Raw genomic sequence first — 19,325 nt, forward strand, 5'->3', positions numbered from 1 at the left:
GCATGTCTTCTGAACAAAGTGAAGCTGTTTAACAAAAGCTATTCATGTCAAGATTTATAGTGTCTGAAAAAGCAATGAAAAAGGTTAAGACTTGAATAAAAGGGTTAATTTGGGTCAATATAGAATAAAATGCTAAACACTATTTTTGAGTAGCAACTCTACAGGTGCAAAATGACTGCCACACTTTGGAGTTATTCTAAAAATAGGCAAGCCCTAGAGATTGCTTATTTCTCTCTGCTTTTAAATGTGAACTTAAATGGAAATTTTAGATTGGGATCACTGAATGGAATTCTAGCAACATTTCAACTTTTTATTTGAATGTTGGGAGGCCCCAGTATGAACATAAGTATTAGACAACAGTAACATTTTTCCCTTAGTTTTGTAAAAAAAATTTCAAGTATCTCCAATTATTTAGTTTTGTCACTGTAGTACCTACAACTAGACCTAATAATGGCTATGAAGTAGATTTTAAAGTCTTATAAGGCTTCTCTTAAAGCTTCTTTAGTTTTACCAGCTTCTGTAGAACAAGAAGCATTATTTATGATTACAGCAAACAAACCTGTTTTGTTTATTAGTATATACCAGAAATACTAGAAATTAACTGTACTGTTCTCTGTAAAAGAGCTTTCTATGATATGAGTTGTAATTCAGAATTTCGAATTCCAGTACAGCTAATAAGAGATAGCAGTTTACATTTGCAACTCAAAGTTCTTGCTCTTTAGTTAGTACTTTTCCTGAGTCTTCTTACCTTGCTGTAAATCAATTACTACTTCCAGTCTAAGGGCAGGCAGAATGTCCTGTTAAATATATCACTTTTTTGCTACTAAAAATAGCAAAATTTTGGTGTTTCACTTCAACATAAACAAGGTGGTCCTGACTGCTGCAGCACAACAACAGCAATACTCCCGACATGATGTAATTGTATCACCTCTGCATTACCCACTGGGAATTCCCCAGAGGGACCCCTAGAAGTGCCATACAAGTAAACTGTGATTAGTTCAGTCACACTCACCCCTGATGCAGCTTGGCAACCAGAGGAACATAAAATTTGCTCCTATTATTGATGAAGAACTATCACCAGAACTATTCACATCTCCATTTCCTCTATATGTGCACCTGAGAGACACACCACTATCAAGTGAGATTTCAATCGCACTGCTTTCAATTAATCAGCACTGAATGAAGATTTTACTACAAAACACAGCTTAAAAAGTTGCTGTTGTAACACACAAATAAGAAGGACAAAATGCATGTGTACATACACATACTGCTGAGAAAGATTTGTGCTGAACAGAGAAGTTCAGCATAAACAAAAAACAGCATTAAATTGAAATTTATGCCATGCTATTATGTCACCCCTGATCTCTAAACTAAGTTCTGTTTTAGTGTCCTCTGTAAGAATGGCTGATAGCTGCAAGCCATTTCTCATTTTCTTCTTTCACCTTTGTATTTCTTCTGCATAGTTTCAGGATGTTCATTACTCGCCATAATCTTATTACAGTTATTTAATATATCAGTATAGACTAAAAGGCAATAAAAGAGCTCCCAAAAATTCTATTACTGTTTTTTTAGCCAGGATTATCTTGTTTGGTCTTGTATTTACCTCTGTACTTTTAACCAGACCTCAGTGGTTTTTCAGGACTTCTGGTTGCTACTGATACATTTTTCTTACACCCAAGTGAATTACTGGTCCAAATGTTCATGGTGTAGCTGTCTGTGCACTTGCACCAAACCTGACTTTCACTGCAGCACGTGTTTCTAAACAAGGCTTTGAACCTTGAAGGTGCATGAACCACTTACAGAGTTAAATTTTAAGCCTCCATGCTCTGCATTACTCCTGATTTCTCACCTTATCCCTCTATTATTCAGGCAGGTGATTATTGTAAATAAGGCTACCTTTGTGCATGCATTAGACAGAATTCCAAGCTCCTACAGGAAGCTAAACAGCTCATTCTCACTTGGTCCCAACAGTAAAGCCTAAGCATTTGTAAAGTGAAAATAAGTAGTATCTGATTCACTTGCATCCACTACTTTTCAAAGAAAAATTTACTGGGAGGCATCTGAAGACAACCAATAAAACATGTCTTTTTTCTAAGCTTTTGAAACTGACAGTCTCCAATCTGCCTCAACGACCTATCTGCTAATTTTTGTAGTGTTCAATTAAGTAGGTTTTTTAAAGCAAAACGGCAACTTTATTTAATCCATTTTCTAGTGCATTTGAAAATAATAAAGCATACAGAAAGACTGGAAGAAAATCCCTCTCTGCTTATACTGTATCTGTACTTATACTGTAACATTCCATGGCTGACCATGTTTCTCACCTAGTGGAATTTTAGTACTGCAGAGTCCAAACATTTGATTGTTTCACGTTATATTCGTTTTCAGATCTGGTGAATGCTTTAAGCTTCCCACTTCCTTCTTCAGGACATTAAGTAAAGTTCTAGAGCTATCCAAAATCTTCATGTAAGCAGCTTCAGTTTCAGCAAGTATTTTATCAAGCTCATTCCGTGAAGCCACTTTATGGGCCAGGTTTTCACATACACACTCCAGCTGTTCACTGAGGACTTGGATTTCATGCTGGAGTTTACTCTTTTCCTCTTCTGCTTGCTGGATTTGTTTGTTCAGTTCTTCTTTTTGCATACATAAATCTTCAATGCATTTCACTAGTTCATTATTGTAACCCTGAAGAACAGCTCCCTGCTGAGTCATCCTGCACTCACTCCCTGAAGTCCCCTTTCAGCAACGGCCTTCTGTATGCCAATTAAAGGAAAACAAACAAACAAACAGGAAAAATCTGTAAGAGTGTTGCCATGAATTACGCTTCACTAGCACACATGGAGCCACAGGGCAAGGTTCTCTGTTTAAGGTTAACGTGCTCACTCTGAGATGTGCCACATCTCTTCCCTTTTCAAGAAGGGGACAGGACAAAATTTGGCATATGCTCTTAAAACTTTACTGAAAACCGCTGTCTCCTACAACACTGTCATGGCAACGGTATCAAAGTATTTATGATATGTTTAATAATACCTTCATATAATCCTGAATGTAGGATGCTTTGTACCTCCAACTTTGAGGGAAATAAGAAAAATTACAGAATCACGGAATGGTTAGGGTTGGAAGAGACTTCTGGAGATCATCCAGTCCAACGCCCTGGCAAGACAGGGTCACCTGGAGCACCCAAGTGGGTTATGAATGTCTCCGCAGACGGAGACTCCACGCCCTTCCCGAGCATCCTACTCCAGCGCTCTTCCATCCTCAATACGAGGAAGTTCTTCCTCATGCTGAGGCGAAACTTCTCGTGTTTTAGCTTATGGCCATCTCTCCTCATCCCTGAGGGCTCAGCAAGCACAGACAACAGCAGGGACTCTTCGCGACACAGCGAGCGCCCGGAGCTCCTCCAACACCGGGGTGACCCGGAGGGCGGGTGCCGGGGCCAGGACGAGCCCCTCGCCGCCGCTCACAGCCCCGCACACACCGGGGCCACGGCCCGAACGCGCGCCCGCCGACCCAGGGACATTTTAACGCCCTCCTCGCCGCCGAGCGCGGCCCCGCGGAACACGCGCCGCGCACAAAATGGCTCCTGCCGCTGTATCGAGTGCCCGGGCGGAAGGGGAGGAGGGGGTAGGTAAGAGGAGACCTTCCCATTCCTACCTCCCCCCCGCAATTCCCTCTATTGCCCCCACCTGCCTGGCAGGATCGCGATTCCTCCTCCCCACCGAGGGAGAGGCTCTGCCACCAAGGCCGCGCTGCCCTCAGCTAACCGGCCCCGTTCGCCCGCCAACGGCCGCGCCGGCCCGTGAGGGGTCACGGAAACACCCGAGCGTTTCCGAACGCGGCGCCGCCCTGACGGCCGCGCGGAAACGTCTCTCCGGAAAAACGCGATGTTTTCCGAAGACAGGTAGCGCTCGGGAGAGTGGGCCGAGGCGGGAGGGGCAGGGAGGGCCGAGCCTTACGGAAGTGGCCGATGTTTGCCGAAGGGAGGGACTGAAAGGCGTCGTGCTCGGCGGAGGCAGCCGATGTTTCCCGAAGGGAGGGACTGAGGGGCGTCGAGCTCGGCGGACGCAGCCGATGTTTACCGAAGGCAGAGTCGCCCGAGAGCAAAGGGGACAGAGGGGACGGAGCGCGTCGGAAAGAGCCGGAAAGAGCCGACGTTGACCGAGCGCGGCGTCGCCCGAGTTCCCCGGATGTAGTTGGAGCGGCGGCGGCGGCGGGCGCGGCGGGGGGAGGCGGTGGCCGAGTCGGTGCTCCCGGTGTGTCTCAGCGCGCGCGGGGCCGAGCTGCCGGCGTCTCCCCTCTCGAGGCGATGGGCCCGTGAGCGCCGCTCCAGCCGAGCTGCCCGAGCCGCCCCCTTCCCCCGCCCCTGCCCCCGGAGCGCTGCCGCCCCCGCCTCCCCCTTCGGCGCCTGTGGCCCGGCCGTGGCCGTGCCCTCCTGGTCCCCTCACCCTCACACACACAGGCCGGGCATTGATGGTAATGTATGCGAGGAAACAGCAGAGACTCAGTGATGGGTAAATTCACCCCCCCCCCCCCCGGCCCCGCGGGGCCGCCTCCCCCCCCTCCGCCATGTTCGGCCCGGCCGCGGGCCGGTAACGGGCGCTCGCTAACGCCTCTCTCTCTTTCTCTCGCTCTCTCCTCAGCTGTCACGACCGCAGGGGGGACTCGCAGCCCTACCAGGTACCGCCGGGCCGGGAGGAGGAGCAGGGGAGGCGGGGGGGGGGTGCTACTCCAGCGGAGGCTCCGGCGGCCGCCGCAGGCCGCGGTGCCGAGGCCGCCCCGGTCCGGCCCCTGGCGGCGCTCTGGGCCCGGGGCCGCGGCGCGGAGAGGCGACGGCGGCCCGGGCTCGGCGAGCGGGGCCCGGAGCTCGGCCGAGGCCTACGGAGCCGGGGCGGGCAGAAGCGGCCTAGTGCAACCCGTGCGGGGCTCGGGCCTGGGAGTCGGGGAGGGTGCGAGGGGCGGGAGAGGGAGCCGGGGTCACCTACGGTGGAGTGGAGACCCAGGAGAGGTGAATGTTTTTCTACTAAAAACAAAAGGAGTCTTGTTCTTTCACCTCCCTCCCACCCCTTCCCCAAAGTCCTTTCTTCTCCCCAAAACTGCTGTTGGGGCTGTAACCTGAGCAGGGCACGGGTTTAGACCCTGACCAACTTGGGGTTGCGAGCGAGGCTTAATTTCTGCAGTTGCCAGCTGCTGGGCTTGTTGAGAAACCATCAAATCCTTGAGTTACCGACAATAGCCTCAATTTCTGTAAAGTGGATACTGCACTTTGCTGTGTCTACTGAAAAAACCCAGTTGTCGAGGTTTGAGTCTGTGGAAAGCTGTATGTTGTGATATTGCTCTCTGTAGGCTTTGAATTGAATTGTTTTACTGCATTTCTGTGTATTTGAATCACTGAAGTGCTGTACAGCAGTCCAAGGCAGCTGTCAGTGACAGTTCACATAAATGTAAACACTTGCCATTCAGAATTCATGCTGCAAAACCAAGCAGGTCGAAGTGAGGCAGAACATGTAATTTTTGGTAAAAACTTGAGAATGAGTCATTACATCATATGTTTTTGCCCCCTAGAATTATTTTTTTTAATTGCACCTGTTTACAGGAATGTTAGTACTGAAAATGAACGTTCAAGTTAATGGTGCAACTGGATGGTATTGACTAGAGTGTGGAGGACATACTCAAAGTTTACACTAATTCAGTGTAGCTTTAAGTTTGTTTTCTAGATAACAAGTGGAGACTAGTTATTCTCCCAGAAGTGTGGAAGAACTGTAGCCCATTTATTGCTGAAAGTGTGTAGTCCATCAGTGAAAAGAAACTAGGTTCTTCTTAACAGCAAGTGTTACATTGAATGTAATAGTGGGAGAAAGTGGTTTGAGTTCTAATTACAGAACTTGTTGCTTTAATGTAGGTAATTAAAACTAGGAAGACTAATGCTGTTTTTTTTAGCAGAAAATGAAATGAAATCAAAATTAATTAACTTTTAAAAATACTTTTGAAAGAGAAGAAAAAAAATCCCAAAACTTCATATCTAATGTGGATGCCTATTTTCTTGTAATCTCTTACAGGCTCTTAAGTACTCATCCAAGAGTCACCCCAGTGGTGGTGATCATCGTCATGACAAGATGCGAGACACCACAGATCCTTCACCACCAAATAAAATGCTGCGGCGCTCTGACAGCCCTGAAAACAAATACGGTGACAACACAGGGCACAGTAAAGCAAAAAGTGTGCATACTCACAGAGTTAGAGAGAGGGATGGTGGTGAGTTACCTTTCACAGACTTTTGCTTTTGCAATCACTAATTTCTCACTAAAATTAGCTGTTATCACTCAGGTGATGTCTTACACTAAGTGTGCCTTGTGCTCAGCTAGGGTGACTGCAGTGAAACCAAAATGGGAATTTAATTGGAGGCCATCACTGAGACATTGTAATGCCTATTAATTTTCTGTTTTTTACAAGGTATGGTAGTTTTCCTTATAGCCCCAAAGATTAAATAAACCCTTGTTTTATTATTTTAACTAGTATGTCTCATTTATTTAGACATACTGCAATGTTTGACAACATGAAATAGTTTTCTGTATTTTTCATTAGCAATAAATATTGGCTAATTTGGATTCTTTTTAGTAGCTTTGTGTATTGTGGTGCTGTACAGTGTAAGTGCATGCTCCATAGAGCAAACCCCATCAGAAAGGAAAAAAGCTTGTTTGTGTTTAACTGCTATGTAGAACTTTTAATAGATGAACAAAGGTAGCAGGTACTAGAACCTTTCTTGACAGGAGCTTTAAGAAGTGTGTTTACAGTCAAGTCAGCCTCCCGTGTTTTTACATGTTTATAAACAGTAGTAATATCCTCAGTATTTTTTAACTGATCTTAGGAAAAAAGTAGGATTATCCAAGTAATAAACAGTGTTGGGTAACAAACAGCCAGAGTTTAGAAAATTGCAGTTACGGTCTGAATTTGAAAAAGTTCTTTTGTTTTGTTAATTGGCCTTTGTGTCAAGGTACAAGGTGAAGTATTGAAGTAGAGAACTTGGAGCTTTAAATCAGTGCTTCTTTATTCTGTATAAAGCTAACAAATTCTAATGTACATACACATTTATTTCTGCACTAGTTTTACTTGATATAATGGTGAAATAAAAGATGTATCTTTCAAGTGCCTTTGTAGGAAATACTAGTTCCACACCAAAAAAGTGTTCTTGGTACCCAGTTATTCTTTTAAATCCTACTTGTTTTTCCTTCTTTGACTTAATGCTGAGGCCCTGTAGACTACTGTTAGTATCATAGAAGTGTGTATAGAAACATGCTTCTTTTGTTAATACACTGATTTTCATTGTATCTGATAATAATTGAAAGTGTAGTAATCTCAGAATTGAATATATGTGCAGTGCCCATATGCTGCTATTCTGTGCTACTTTTCAGGATACAGAAGTGTCCTCTTTTATTTCATGTTCACCTATCCAAAGATATTAGTCCCACATACTCCTGCAACTCTACTTAGTTTTGCTACAGTCAGTAATTTTTTCTGCTTGAACAGAGCTGCATTTAGTGGAATCATGCATATATGAAAACATCTGGAGGATGAGGCTCTATGTGGGGAGTGCATTTGCTGATTTGTGTGTTGGAAGTGTTGTAAGATAGGAAAGGCATTCTGAAGTTCTTACAGGGTCCGTCTGGATTTAATAGCTGTGGAATGGTCTGAAGCATGTATGCATGCAGTCAGGATGAAGGAAAATCAATTATTTGTAGTTTTGTAAAAAAATAAGCAACCATCCCACTGTACCTTCTCCTAGTTGTTAAGACAGTGGAAAGTTTCATTTATTCTGGTCAGAAAGCAGGTGTTTTCACATCATGTGTTAACAGACTGGAAGAAGGAAGTAGTCTTCAACAGTCTGAGGGAAATTACTAATTTTAAAAGTTGAACATTTGTGCTGTTTAATGTAAATAAGTGATTTTTTTATGTGTGTCATTAGTAAAGTTGATTTGGCCACAGTTTCACCTTTGTAAAATACATTCAAAACAACCAAAATTAGGTTAAATCCTGTGTACTGTATGCAGTAAAGTTGAGCAGATATGGGCAGAAGGATATCAATTTGTCTTTGATGTGCTGAATATTTCTGTCAATATGAATTGAAGGTAGGTGTTAAAATATAGGTGAAATGCTGTAGTGTAATAGACATTTGCATATTGCTAATATGTTAAAGACAAAATAATTTACCATTTTTTCTGTCTATTGAATTACACTGAAGGGCTGCTATTGCTATAGTATTCCCTTAGTTTTGCTATTAGAGATAGAATGGAAAAAAGAAAAACATTACAAAAGTGCTAACATTTTTCATCTAAGCCTTTATCTGACTGAAGAGTATTAATTGGCTTTGATATTACTATAATTGTCTGTCTTGTTTTCTTTTTGCATTCTTTATATCTTTTTGCATTTTTTATAGAGGAGAAAAGAAGTTGAGTGGTTTTTATTTTTTGTAATTGCTGTGCATTATTTTAAAATTGGTGCTGCTTGATTTGAAACTACTACAGGTTCCTTCCTGGAACAACTACTGCTACTACTGCCTTTCTGTGATCTAGCTGAACTTAACAAAGCAAATGTCATTGAAATATTTATTTTCCTAAAGTGAGTTAAAGTCCCAAACAATCTTTTCTCCTCTCATACCTTAAAAAACAAAATAGGACATCAAGTCAGAGTATTACTACTGAACATAAAGCCGATTTAACTTGATCTCTCCCTCTCAACTCAATGTTTAGAGAGAACTCTTTTACATCCCTTATTTTAGCTCTGAAGGGAAACAGGAAGATTCAGTGGTGTAGCATGACTGATTCAGTCATGACTGGTTCATGTTTTTGTGGTAAATGTGGAATGTCATTTAAATGTCATTTCAAGATTTAAGTGTACATATTTAAAATACAAGAGCAGGGATTGAAAATTTATTAGTCAAAAATGATAGAACTACCTCCTTTTAATATCTTTAGTATGTGTTTAAAGGTATTTTTGGTAACAGCTTATTTTAGTAATATTCATGGTAGAATCTTTTGTAGAATTGTAATCCATGGTGAGAAACTCAATTCAATTTAGAACACGTTTTAGAATGTGTTATGGGTAAGCCCTCCATACTGATACAGTGCAAACAAAGCATTTTTCAAAGTTGCTTACTGCATGGTTTCTGTGGAAAGAGACTGTGTACAGAGACAGTCGTTCTCTGGAGAGAGACTTCCAAGTTTACCTTGGACTAAACACGGTGGAGAAATTGCAAGTTTTTGTCACATCCCTGGTTTCCTAAGAGCACTTGTACATCCAGCATATCAAAAAACTGCCTTAACTTTGTTCATGCTTTCAGGTCCCTGTGCATGGAGGCATTGTCTCTGTATGCAAGTGTTTAAAACATAATGAACAGCTTCCCTCCCTCAGTGCATCTCTTATTTATAGGTCAGCTGCTATAGGCAAGTTGTAGGTTTGAAGAGATTAGGGGGTCTTATTAGACCAGCTCAAGTGTGAAGTTTCTTAACAGTAACAAATAGGGACTTAAAGCCAGCATTGTTTATGGGGAATTGATCTGTGAAGGGCCTTGTAGATGTGGAAAAATGTTTCCATTAAAGAAAGAGGGAAATTCAAAGATTTGAGGGCTGTCATGCTTGAGGATGGAAAGCTGTTGTAGGTCTTTTAAAATGCATGAATGATGAGATACTGTGTACAGGAAAGGAAATAAAGAGGCCAGTTAAGTAGGGTAGCTTTGGGAATAATGAAAGGGAGATATACAGATATAAATATATATAATTTAACAATAAAAATGTGAGATGCAGCCCTTGTTAAACAAAAGGGCAAAGAGTCTTAACTGTATGGAGCAGAATTACCCACTAAGATACACAGTAGAACTTTATGCAAAAAAAGATTCTTCACTTAAGCCACCTATACTTTTCTTATTGTGAAGAAAATACTGTGTGTTTCACTACATTTGTGTTTAAGAGACTTGGAACTATGCTTCATGCCATGATCTTACTGAATTGCTTAAAATAACAACTGGAGAGTGTAAATGTACATAGCATGAAATCTTCTGCTGAATTGTGTGCTGTTGTGCAGTGTAGGCTCTTCTAATGAAATTTGATTATAACTTGTGATATTTAAATTTCAAAGTATAATTGAAGCTTTGTGGCTGTTTTTTTGCTTGTGAGTTTTGTTTTTTGTTTTTTGTTTTTTTAATTAGCAATTAAGAATGTTGTCAGTAACAGTTTTAAGATTAATAAGTTCTAAGATTAAAAAATCTTACTGCTATTAGAGGCTGAACGAGTTATTTTAAATAATGAGTTCCTATTTTTATCAAAGTGGTGGTGGGAGCTTCTGTGATTCTTTGTTGGCTTGCTTTGTTTCTCCTGGTTCCTGAAGGAGTTCAGAGTCCTCGTTGCAAAGGGATAGCAAACAGCCCTGAACAGAGAACTGTTAGGTTCCTGTGCTAGCAGCCCTGGCAGTAGAGGGGAACTGCTGATTAAATTATTCTGATCATTGGCCAGTGAAACAAACAATGGATGGGTGTTAGGGCAGCTACAAGAGAATGGAAGATGCTCAGGCAATGGCCCTTGTAAAGAGGAGATTGCAGGGTAGGAAAGAGGCAAGTCTGAGAGTACTGGAACACAGTGAAGGGTTTGGGAAGAAGTTGGATTAGATTCTATCTATGTAGTTACTGTTAACTACTGTTGATGTTAAAGTAATTATTCATTGCTATGAAAGCCATTTCCTCACTAACTATATGGTCAAAGCTGGGATGAGAGAAGTCTGATCACAAAGGAGAGTGAGCTCTCCATGAAACATGCTTTGAATACCCCCCAACAGCCAAGTGTAGATTGAGTGATTAATTCAGTTTCTTGAATGTTGGCTGTTTGGATGGCTTTGAAGAATGTGGGGATTGGTGGCTGGTTTGTTTTTTAATAAAAATAGAATTGCTTCCAGGATCATCCACCTTTAGAAGCTTTTCTTTGGATTTAAAAAAAAAAACAAACAGGAAAAGTAAGTTTCTGTTTTCTGATATTTATAAAAGTGTTCTTTTAAGTGTTATTCATTCTACTGCCTTCAGACAGGGCTTTAATTTTAAGTTTGCTTTCAAATTTAGAACTTGTAGATAGAAAGTAGCTTTCCATTTACTTAGTGGATTTGGCAATATTTCTGAGGTGAGTTTTTGCTGGATCAGTTGTATAACCATTTTTAGTCTTACTCTTGTGAGGATCTCTAGTAGAAAAGAAATTGAAAAGTATATGCTCATAGAATCGCAGTAAAAGATAGGACTTGTGTTTGTACTTGTTAAATCTAGAGTTATCTAGAGGTTTAGAATGTTAATATTGAAAATTGCTTTTGAAAAATACCTGCAAAGCTTGCTTTAAACTAGCACAAACCCATAATTTTATATTTTTGTATTACATAAGAATTGTGATATTAATTTCATGGTATTAAATGCTAAAAGTCTTTATTCATGTAGGTGGATGGAGTTCTATGTTTCTCTTAATGAAGTTCAGGTATCTGGTGTAGGTTGCTGGACTAAAGATGTATTAGTGTGAGACTTGATCTGAAATGGAGGCTGCATCAAATGTTAATAAGCAGTGCTATTTGTTTGTAACCTGTTGATGCACCTGCTTCCTTGATAGGAATAATAATAACAGGACTTTGACATTGGGAATCTTCACTTACTATTTTTACATTCTTTTATATGTAAGAGTATAGAATTCAGATCTGTAAATAGGTCCTCTGAAGGTTTCCATTTCTGTTTAAGCAAATATATATCTTAATTTTAAGAATTAATTGGATTGTAAATGTAGTATGTTCAAGTCAGTCTGCCTACTAGAGGTGGTAAGCTTTTGTACATGAGCGTATTATGTTTCAGAAAAGAGAAAATAACTGACAGTATACAAGATTTGGTGAATTTGATTGGTTTTGGTATGTTAGCTAATTAGAAGGGAATGATTTTTACTTAGCATCATGCTCTTAACATATGCAGCTTGCTTCTGACTTTACAGAAACGAAGTATATGGTTTACTAAACTTGTGGTTTTGGGTTGCTTTTCTGAAGATGAAAAGAAGTAACGTAAACTATTAGTTTCTGATGAGCTGCCTGCAACAAGGCTGTAGTCAAGATAGCAATTTTTAAATTATGTAGCATTTTGTGCTACATTCCCCAATGGTCTCCAGTAGAATTATTCCTTAACCATACTTTGGGATATGGCTGCTTTCTAAGAGAAACACTGTTTATTGACAGTTTACATTTGTTTCCTGGCCATTTCTACGGAATCATTGTAAAGTATCCAGTAAGCCAAGTATCACTGAAGCTGGGCAGAACTTGGAAGAGAATGCTCGGCGTCTGTTTTGGCTGAGAGGGGAGATGATGCTGTAATAACTGCGCTGTGAATAATAGTAATTTAATGGCACCCAACTTGCAGTGGTAACTGCATTTGTTTACAAAGTCAGGCTTTTGTGCAATTTCATGGGCTTTTTCAGGGAAAAACCTATTGCTGTACAGAGAGATCATTCCCTATGTAGCTCTTCAGTAAGGATTGTTCCTGTTTTTCTCCCTACTTTCAAGCTTGTGAAATAAGATGCATGTTCTAAGGCACAGTTGTGCTTGCCTGCTAACTAAAAGTACATTGATGGAATACTATTCAAGAATAATCACAGGGTGGGTCGGGTTGGAAGGGGCCACAGTGGGTCTGGTCCAAACTCCCTGCTCAGGCAGGGTCATCCTAGAACACATGGCACAGGACTGTGTCCAAATGGTTCTTAAATCTCTCCAGTGACAGAGACTCCACAGCCACACTGGGCAACTTGCTCCAGTGCTCGGTCACTCTCACCGTAAAGTTGTTCTTCCTCATGTTAATTTGGAACTTCCTGCAGCCACAGTTTGTGCCTGTTGCTTCTTGACCTGTTGTTTTGGCACTGCTGAGAAGAGCCTGGATCCATCTTTTGACACCCTCCATTCAGTAGACAGTGATGAGGGTCCCCCTTGGTACGTCTAGTTGGAAAGTCTGTCCTTCAGGTCACTGCAAAAGGAGATAAATTTTTGAGCAGATGACTGACAAGAGACTTCACTCTTTTTACCAGACGCTTTAAGAGATGTCTGTTAAGCATTTGTGGCCTTGACTTGCCTTTCCATGCAGGCAGCAATGCTACATTGTGTTTGAAATTAATGAAAGTTGAGGCCTAGATATTAGGCCCTGTAGTACTCTGGAATAATCTCTTCCTTATTGTGACTTGTTAACAAGGAGAGTTGCAAAGGAAGACTGTCTAAGTAAAATGGACTTTTTTTGCAATGTTAAGACATAACTTGTTTTGTTTCTACGGCAGAGGTATAATAAAAATGCTAATACCCTCCTTTTGTCATCTCTCAAAAACAGAGATGTAAAACAGTTTTCAAGTTCTTCATGACAAGGAAAAGGCAGCCAGAAATATGAACAATGAGCTAAGTGAGCTAAATTCCCTGCTTCTGAGGGACAGCAGGAATCTTCAAAAGGTCTTTTTTTGGTCTGAACTTTTATTATTACTTTTCTGATACCTGTCAATATAATTTCTGTGACCTGCTATATATATGTTTAGGCATGTCAGGCTTTCTCAAAATACTTCTGTGAAGTAGATTTACAGTTCCGTCCCAGCTACACAGATTAGTTCCTCTGCAATGGTTTCCCAGATCTTTTTAATACTGTGCTTTTTTATGTTCTCCAGAGCAACAGTCTTCCTTAGTATTTTTCTAGGTTTGTTACTGAGTTTGTTGGAGCAGCAGAGTTATCAATTATCCATGTCTATCAGTAGCAAAAACAGGTAAAGGAAATAATGGCCTGTTCTTCTCATCTCATTTTTATGTTTCAAACATACCTTTTCACTCCCAAATGTGGAAAAAACACAAAGAGTTTTTTATTAAGGTATATAATAAGTAGTGCACATTTGTACATAAACGCCACATTAGGTAACGTGCTCTCTGCTTTTTTTCCTGCTGTATTTGTTTCACATAATTATGTTCTGGATGCTGGTGCGTTCATGCTGCTGTGCCCCTTGAATAACATAGGGAGGAGTTTAGATCTCATCTAGTTAAGTCATCTGAGTAGATTCCTCACTCAGACACCTGCTGCTGACAGATTAACACAGACTTAATTTTAAAAACTGTTCATTTGAAAGAATGCTATTTCTGCCTGTTTTAATACAAGAAATGATATCTCTTCAAATTCAAGTAGTATAAAGTTCACCTCTTACCGGCTAGACACTGTCGATAATAACGATTGCAGTTTTTCTGTAGTCCTTTTGAGAGTGTTTACTTGACTAGAGAAATAAAATGAGACACTTAGGCAATCAAACTATTGTAAAGTTGGTTTTGAGCTTGTAAACATAACTGCAGCTTTTGTGAAGAGGATTATTTTCCTATAATAAGTTAGTTCCTGGAAAGACCAGTTGAATTTTATGTATGTATTTAAGAATTACTTAATGAAGAGAGGTTCATTGTCACCTATTGTGCTTTAGATGCTTGAAAGAAAGCCCTGTTGCAAAATACCTTTGTTAAGATGAACTAAGCTTTGTTAAGCTGAGCTGGCCCAGCCTGACATAAAGCTGTGAATCTGTGTTTTTTTTTAAACCACAACACTGTACATGTTATTTCTTGGGTCAATCCTTGCTTGCCATATTTGCTTCCTCCCAGAGCTGTGAACCAGCATTCCTTTATTAGTAAAGAACTTCTACGTGGCAGAAAGTAATCAAGTAATTTGACTTGCCTCTTTTTTTGAGTATTGCTAATATCTCTTCTTTTCAAAAACAATTCCCAGTTGAAAATTAAATAAGCATGAAATTTAAATTATACTTGTTGCATATCTATAGTGTAATAAATACGCATGTGGCATAGCATGTCCAGAAGTGAAAATGTATTTTGTCTAAACCTAATAATTTCTAAAGTCATGTAAAAGTATATTAACCAACTGCTGCTTTTAATACTAAATATTTTCAAGTTAGGTTTCTCTTTTTTGGTGAAGTAGTAACATGTCTAGTAAAAAAAGAGTAATCTTTAGAAAACAAATTCTCCAGAATTCTTTATAGGTAGATCAGTCAGAAACTAAATTTTAGGTAAAATAATGCTTTTTCTGTTTTATTGATACGTGGACATTGCTGTAGTCTTAGAAGAAAAGGAAGTTATTGTCAAATAGCAAATATTCATAGCGCTGCAGGAATGATCTGGTATGGGAGGTTGGTTCTTCTATTGTTTGATGTATTTTAAGATACGAATTTGAGATAATCTGACTTACAGTTACTATTTCTAAGAAGGGAGGTCTACGGTGCCTTTTTTAGATATTGATTCTGCCACACCTTTCTGATTAAGGATATAAGTGTGTTATGTGTGTGACTAACCTTTTTGCAGGGTTGCAGTACTGTTTTGTAACAGAGACTCCTTTTGTTTTAGTACTTCTGTAGCACCATGTACTTGTTAAATTGCTGATTCTCAATGGTGCGTTCTCAGTTGAAATGAAGGAAACTTAAGATGGGATGAAGTTCATAAGCATTTGTCATTGCATGGCATTACCTATGTGCATAGAAACTTCTAGCTTCACCTTCTTTGTTCTAAGCCTAGTAACGGGAACATTCAATGCAAGTTCATTTGTAAGTAATATTGCATTCACAGGGTCTTCTGTTTAACTTTTTTTGTCCTGAAGAAGCTATCCTCAGAGAGTTGCTAAACAACCTGGCCTTGTTTTTAGTTAACCTTATTTTTGCTCAGTGGATTTTATTAGGGAGATTAAGTTGTCATATCTTACTTAATTGTTTGGAGCTTCTGAGTGGGAGTACTAATTTGGTGCTGTGGGTACATAGAAAAAGGGGAAAGTCTCAAACCTCTGTTTGGGCAACAACTTTTTTTTTTCTCCTTTGTAAGCAGAAATTGTTTTGCATGACCCCTGATTTTAATCAAACTACAGTTTTTGATGACTAGGTTATGGTGTTTCAGTCTTTTACGGTTCTACTCTGCTGTTGTAATCAAAGAGTATTGAAATACACAATTTTTATGAAGTGTCTGCATTTGATTAACTCCCATCTGAGGTGTGTGTTCATAAGCATCAGTGGTTCTTCCAATGTTTTATGTTCTTTGGGAAGCTCCTTGAATGAAAAGTAAAATTTATGATGCTTGTCCCCTCCCCCTCCTGCAGTATTAAAGGAATTGTTTATCATTTCAGTATCTCTTGAGGCTAATTTTCATGAAGCATTTGAGTATGTGCCTGTGGCCCCAGATGACTAATGTATTTTTTTGAAAATGTCTTGTTATCTAATTTTTCTTTGCTATTGAGAGGAAAAAACTTCCAAATTTGGAATTATCTACTGACAATTAATGTGAATTAGAAATAGAAATTCAGTCTTCTGCTTACTCTAGTTGATGAGTTTTGTGGAAGTGTTGCTGGAGGTAGGACAGTGTCTTGTGGTGCTGTTAGGCTTCCATCCCTGAACTTACTCTTAGTGCTGTATTACAGTGTGTTCATGAGAGGCTCGTTTGGGTTTCTTGGTGTGTTGCTGAGGAGGGTTTGCAAGGGGAAGTTCGGTCTGTTCTCCATTTGCTGTGCTGATCGATATGGAGTTCAGATAATGTGGTTCTTAGTCTGTGGTAAAGATTCTACCTGTCAGTTTAACACATCTGTTTTTGCATATAATAATAATTAAAAAGTCTGTATATGAAGCTGTTTCTTGAGGTTGGAAGAACCTCTCTTGAGCAGTCTCTGACACCGTGTTAGAGATGTAAATGTTTTATGAGCCACAGTCCAGAACAAAGGCAGAGTTTGGCTTTATTCTCAACCTGTCTCCTTTCTTTTTAGAGCAATGTCCCACTCCTTGTACAAATATGGTAATTTTAATTAGTGTTGCAAGCTTTAAAATACTTTAAACTGTCCTTAGTGATGTTGAACAAGGATTTTGGTTTTTTTTTATTAAACACACTGAAATCTTCTGGTCTCATAGCCAGAGAGGTAGGAATATGACTCTGTGTTGCTGAAATTTGTGGTACTCATATTTTCCATGGGTGAAACTGCTTAAGCTGCTTTTTTCAAGTCGATTAATCTCAAACAAAGTGCATGTCTTAGTAGATCTTCAGCAGTGTTGAGGATGTTGATGCCATTTTATTTTTCATTAGGTGACCTGAACCGGAAGTCACAAATATTCATCTGAAGAACTTGTTTACCCATAGTTTTTAATTTCACGTCAATCCATTTTGTAGAATGTAATTTGTATAATCTACTTCAGTAACCTTTAAGTCTTACCAGAAATGTTTAGAAGCTGGTTGGAATTTGCCTTAATTGTTGAGAAGCAGGCAAATTCATTCAGATGATACTGTTCACCCTACTTCAAAGCACAGAATAAAGTCTTTATGGGTGATGGTAAAATTATTTGTTCAGTCTTTGTTTATTGTTATTTCAATAGTTAAGGTATCAAGGAAACTGACAATATACTAGTTTTCTTTGAAGCAGAAAATTGGTAGGAATTCTGTCTGGAATGTAATGAAAATCCATTTTTCATCCCTTAGGGTTTTTTCTGCTCAGTGTTTTGTGGCATTAGAGTACTGGATCATACAGAAACTCACTGCATTCAGTGAACCTTGTTAGTGAACCTGATAATTTTCAAAGTTGTGTCTTCAGTTGAAAAGTGGTTTCTCATTGCTGCTGGGAAGTGAACTGAGGAGAGAAAGAAAACAATCCCAAAATTATTTCATTATTAAGCTGTAGCTGTAACAAGGAAAGAAGCAAATGAGGGGATGGTTGGACAAAAGTTTATTTGCTCTATCAGTGAGGAGAACCCAAGCTGTGTTACTCATTTAGGCTGAAGTTCAACTGTAGGAAAACAGCTGCTGGAGTAGTAAATCCTTGAATTGTTATTTGAAAACTCAAAGTTTGAATTTAGTTTGGGGTATTTTATTACCTTTTGCTTTCCTTTTTCCTGGGCAGGAATAATTTGTTGTTCTTTCTAGAGCAGTTTGGTCTCAATTTCTGAAATAAATTGAGTATAACTAATTAAAAATAGAAAAGTAAGCAGCAAAGAGCAAAATAAAATTTGCTGTACATTATGCAATGTGTATGATTTAACTTCCTTTTTAATAATCAGTAATGCCTTTGCATTTACTGAGTATTGCATTAGTAAAATGAGTCCTTGACTTTCATTAGTTCTCTTCTCACTTTTCCTTCTCAAGGTGTCAGTTTCTTACTACCATTTTAGAGGAAAAATTCTATTATGAATATATGCTTACAGTATCATTTTCATCTGATTTTAGTCATTTGTGCCACTCCATGTATGTATGACTCCTGGTCTGTTTATAAGTAATGTTTTTGGCTGATGTCTGTGAAATTGTGTGAATGGTAGCTTGGAGGAAAAAAAGAACATCTTTAAATTGGAATGATTACCCTGTGAATTGGATATTGCAAAACAGTACAGACTTTGCTGTCCTGGATTGGCAGTGTGGCAGGAGAAAAGGATAGGGAATGAAGTAAGGCTTTGTAAGTGTTTTTTGCTCAATAGAGCTACTTGTTGACTGGTATAAAACATTTATTTGGGGGGCATAATGGGTATGTAGTTGGGCAGTATAGTGATCAGGCTAGATTTTCTTTTTTGGCAAAGCGTTGTGCATTCAACTTAGTAGGTTATGAATTTCTGGAAAATGTTACTGCACAGTTGGTGTATTCTCCGAGGCCACTGCTCTGCTAGGAAAATTGCAAGTTGTTATGCTTTTGGTTGCATGTGGAAGGCAGCCATGTTTATTTCAATACACCAGGCTACATAAAAATGCAGTGAAGAAAAATTGTTTTGTCTTAACTACGTTTACATTTGGCAAATCAAAATGACCATGACAGTCTTCTGTTACTGCTGGCATGTTGAGTATTGTGTTCCTATTGTGTTGCTTTATTTCCTCCCGTATGCAGTACTTTAGAAAGTGTTCTGCACAAAGTAACAAAGCCAGTTGAAATACACTTTAGACATTTTAATTTAGGCTTATCCTAGATAAATTTCTACAATTTTTACCATTTGAAGAAGTCTTCTTAATTAGTTATCCCCATATAATATCACCTCCATAAACTATCTTGCTGTTTTCTCTTTTAACAACTAATTAGTATCTGTCACTTGGTAGTATTTGTTCTCTTGAGGAAGGTCAGATTCTGATATTGTTTGTAGTTTAATGAATTTGGTTCATTGATCAGCATGTTAGCTGAAAGGTGGAACATGGAGTTGTAGAAACTATGGATGGCATTGTCACAAGTGTAATGAGCTTCCTTTTCTGCTGCCCAATGTTTCTTTCCACATACCTAATATGTGGGCACAGAAACAGTGACTCTCCTAATGCCCTTCCTGAATCCC

General features: G+C 39.5%; 2 protein-coding genes across 6 annotated transcripts in view; one reads left to right on the top strand and one right to left on the bottom strand.

The window, feature by feature from the left end:
- Window positions 1-1,139: 1,139 nt before the first annotated feature.
- On the bottom strand, window positions 1,140-3,889 carry LOC130248927 (microtubule nucleation factor SSNA1-like). Of its 3 annotated transcripts, none has more exons than XM_056483088.1 (2): window positions 3,688-3,889; window positions 1,140-2,750 (listed from the first exon to the last, which is right to left on the bottom strand). In XM_056483088.1, exon 2 carries the CDS (start codon window positions 2,707-2,709, stop codon window positions 2,365-2,367), a length of 345 nt encoding a protein of 114 aa, XP_056339063.1. In that variant the 5' UTR covers window positions 2,710-2,750; window positions 3,688-3,889; the 3' UTR covers window positions 1,140-2,364. The 3 variants fall into 3 exon arrangements, with proteins under 3 accessions (XP_056339063.1, XP_056339062.1, XP_056339064.1); XM_056483087.1 differs by having other exon boundaries at window positions 3,684-3,889; XM_056483089.1 differs by lacking the exon at window positions 3,688-3,889 and adding an exon at window positions 3,028-3,076.
- Window positions 3,890-3,995: 106 nt separating this feature from the next.
- Window positions 3,996-19,325, top strand: part of WAC (WW domain containing adaptor with coiled-coil) — a 55,445-nt gene continuing 40,115 nt past the window's right edge. For all 3 annotated transcript variants that reach the window (XM_056483084.1, XM_056483085.1, XM_056483086.1), the window contains exons 1-3: window positions 3,996-4,508; window positions 4,638-4,674; window positions 6,054-6,249. In XM_056483084.1, coding sequence (XP_056339059.1) covers window positions 4,468-4,508; window positions 4,638-4,674; window positions 6,054-6,249 — 274 coding nt within the window. In that variant the 5' untranslated portion in view covers window positions 3,996-4,467. The remainder of the gene's footprint in view (window positions 4,509-4,637; window positions 4,675-6,053; window positions 6,250-19,325) is intronic.

The sequence above is a fragment of the Oenanthe melanoleuca genome, chromosome 2 (assembly GCF_029582105.1).
Source record: "Oenanthe melanoleuca isolate GR-GAL-2019-014 chromosome 2, OMel1.0, whole genome shotgun sequence".
Classification (NCBI taxonomy): Eukaryota; Metazoa; Chordata; class Aves; order Passeriformes; family Muscicapidae; genus Oenanthe; species Oenanthe melanoleuca.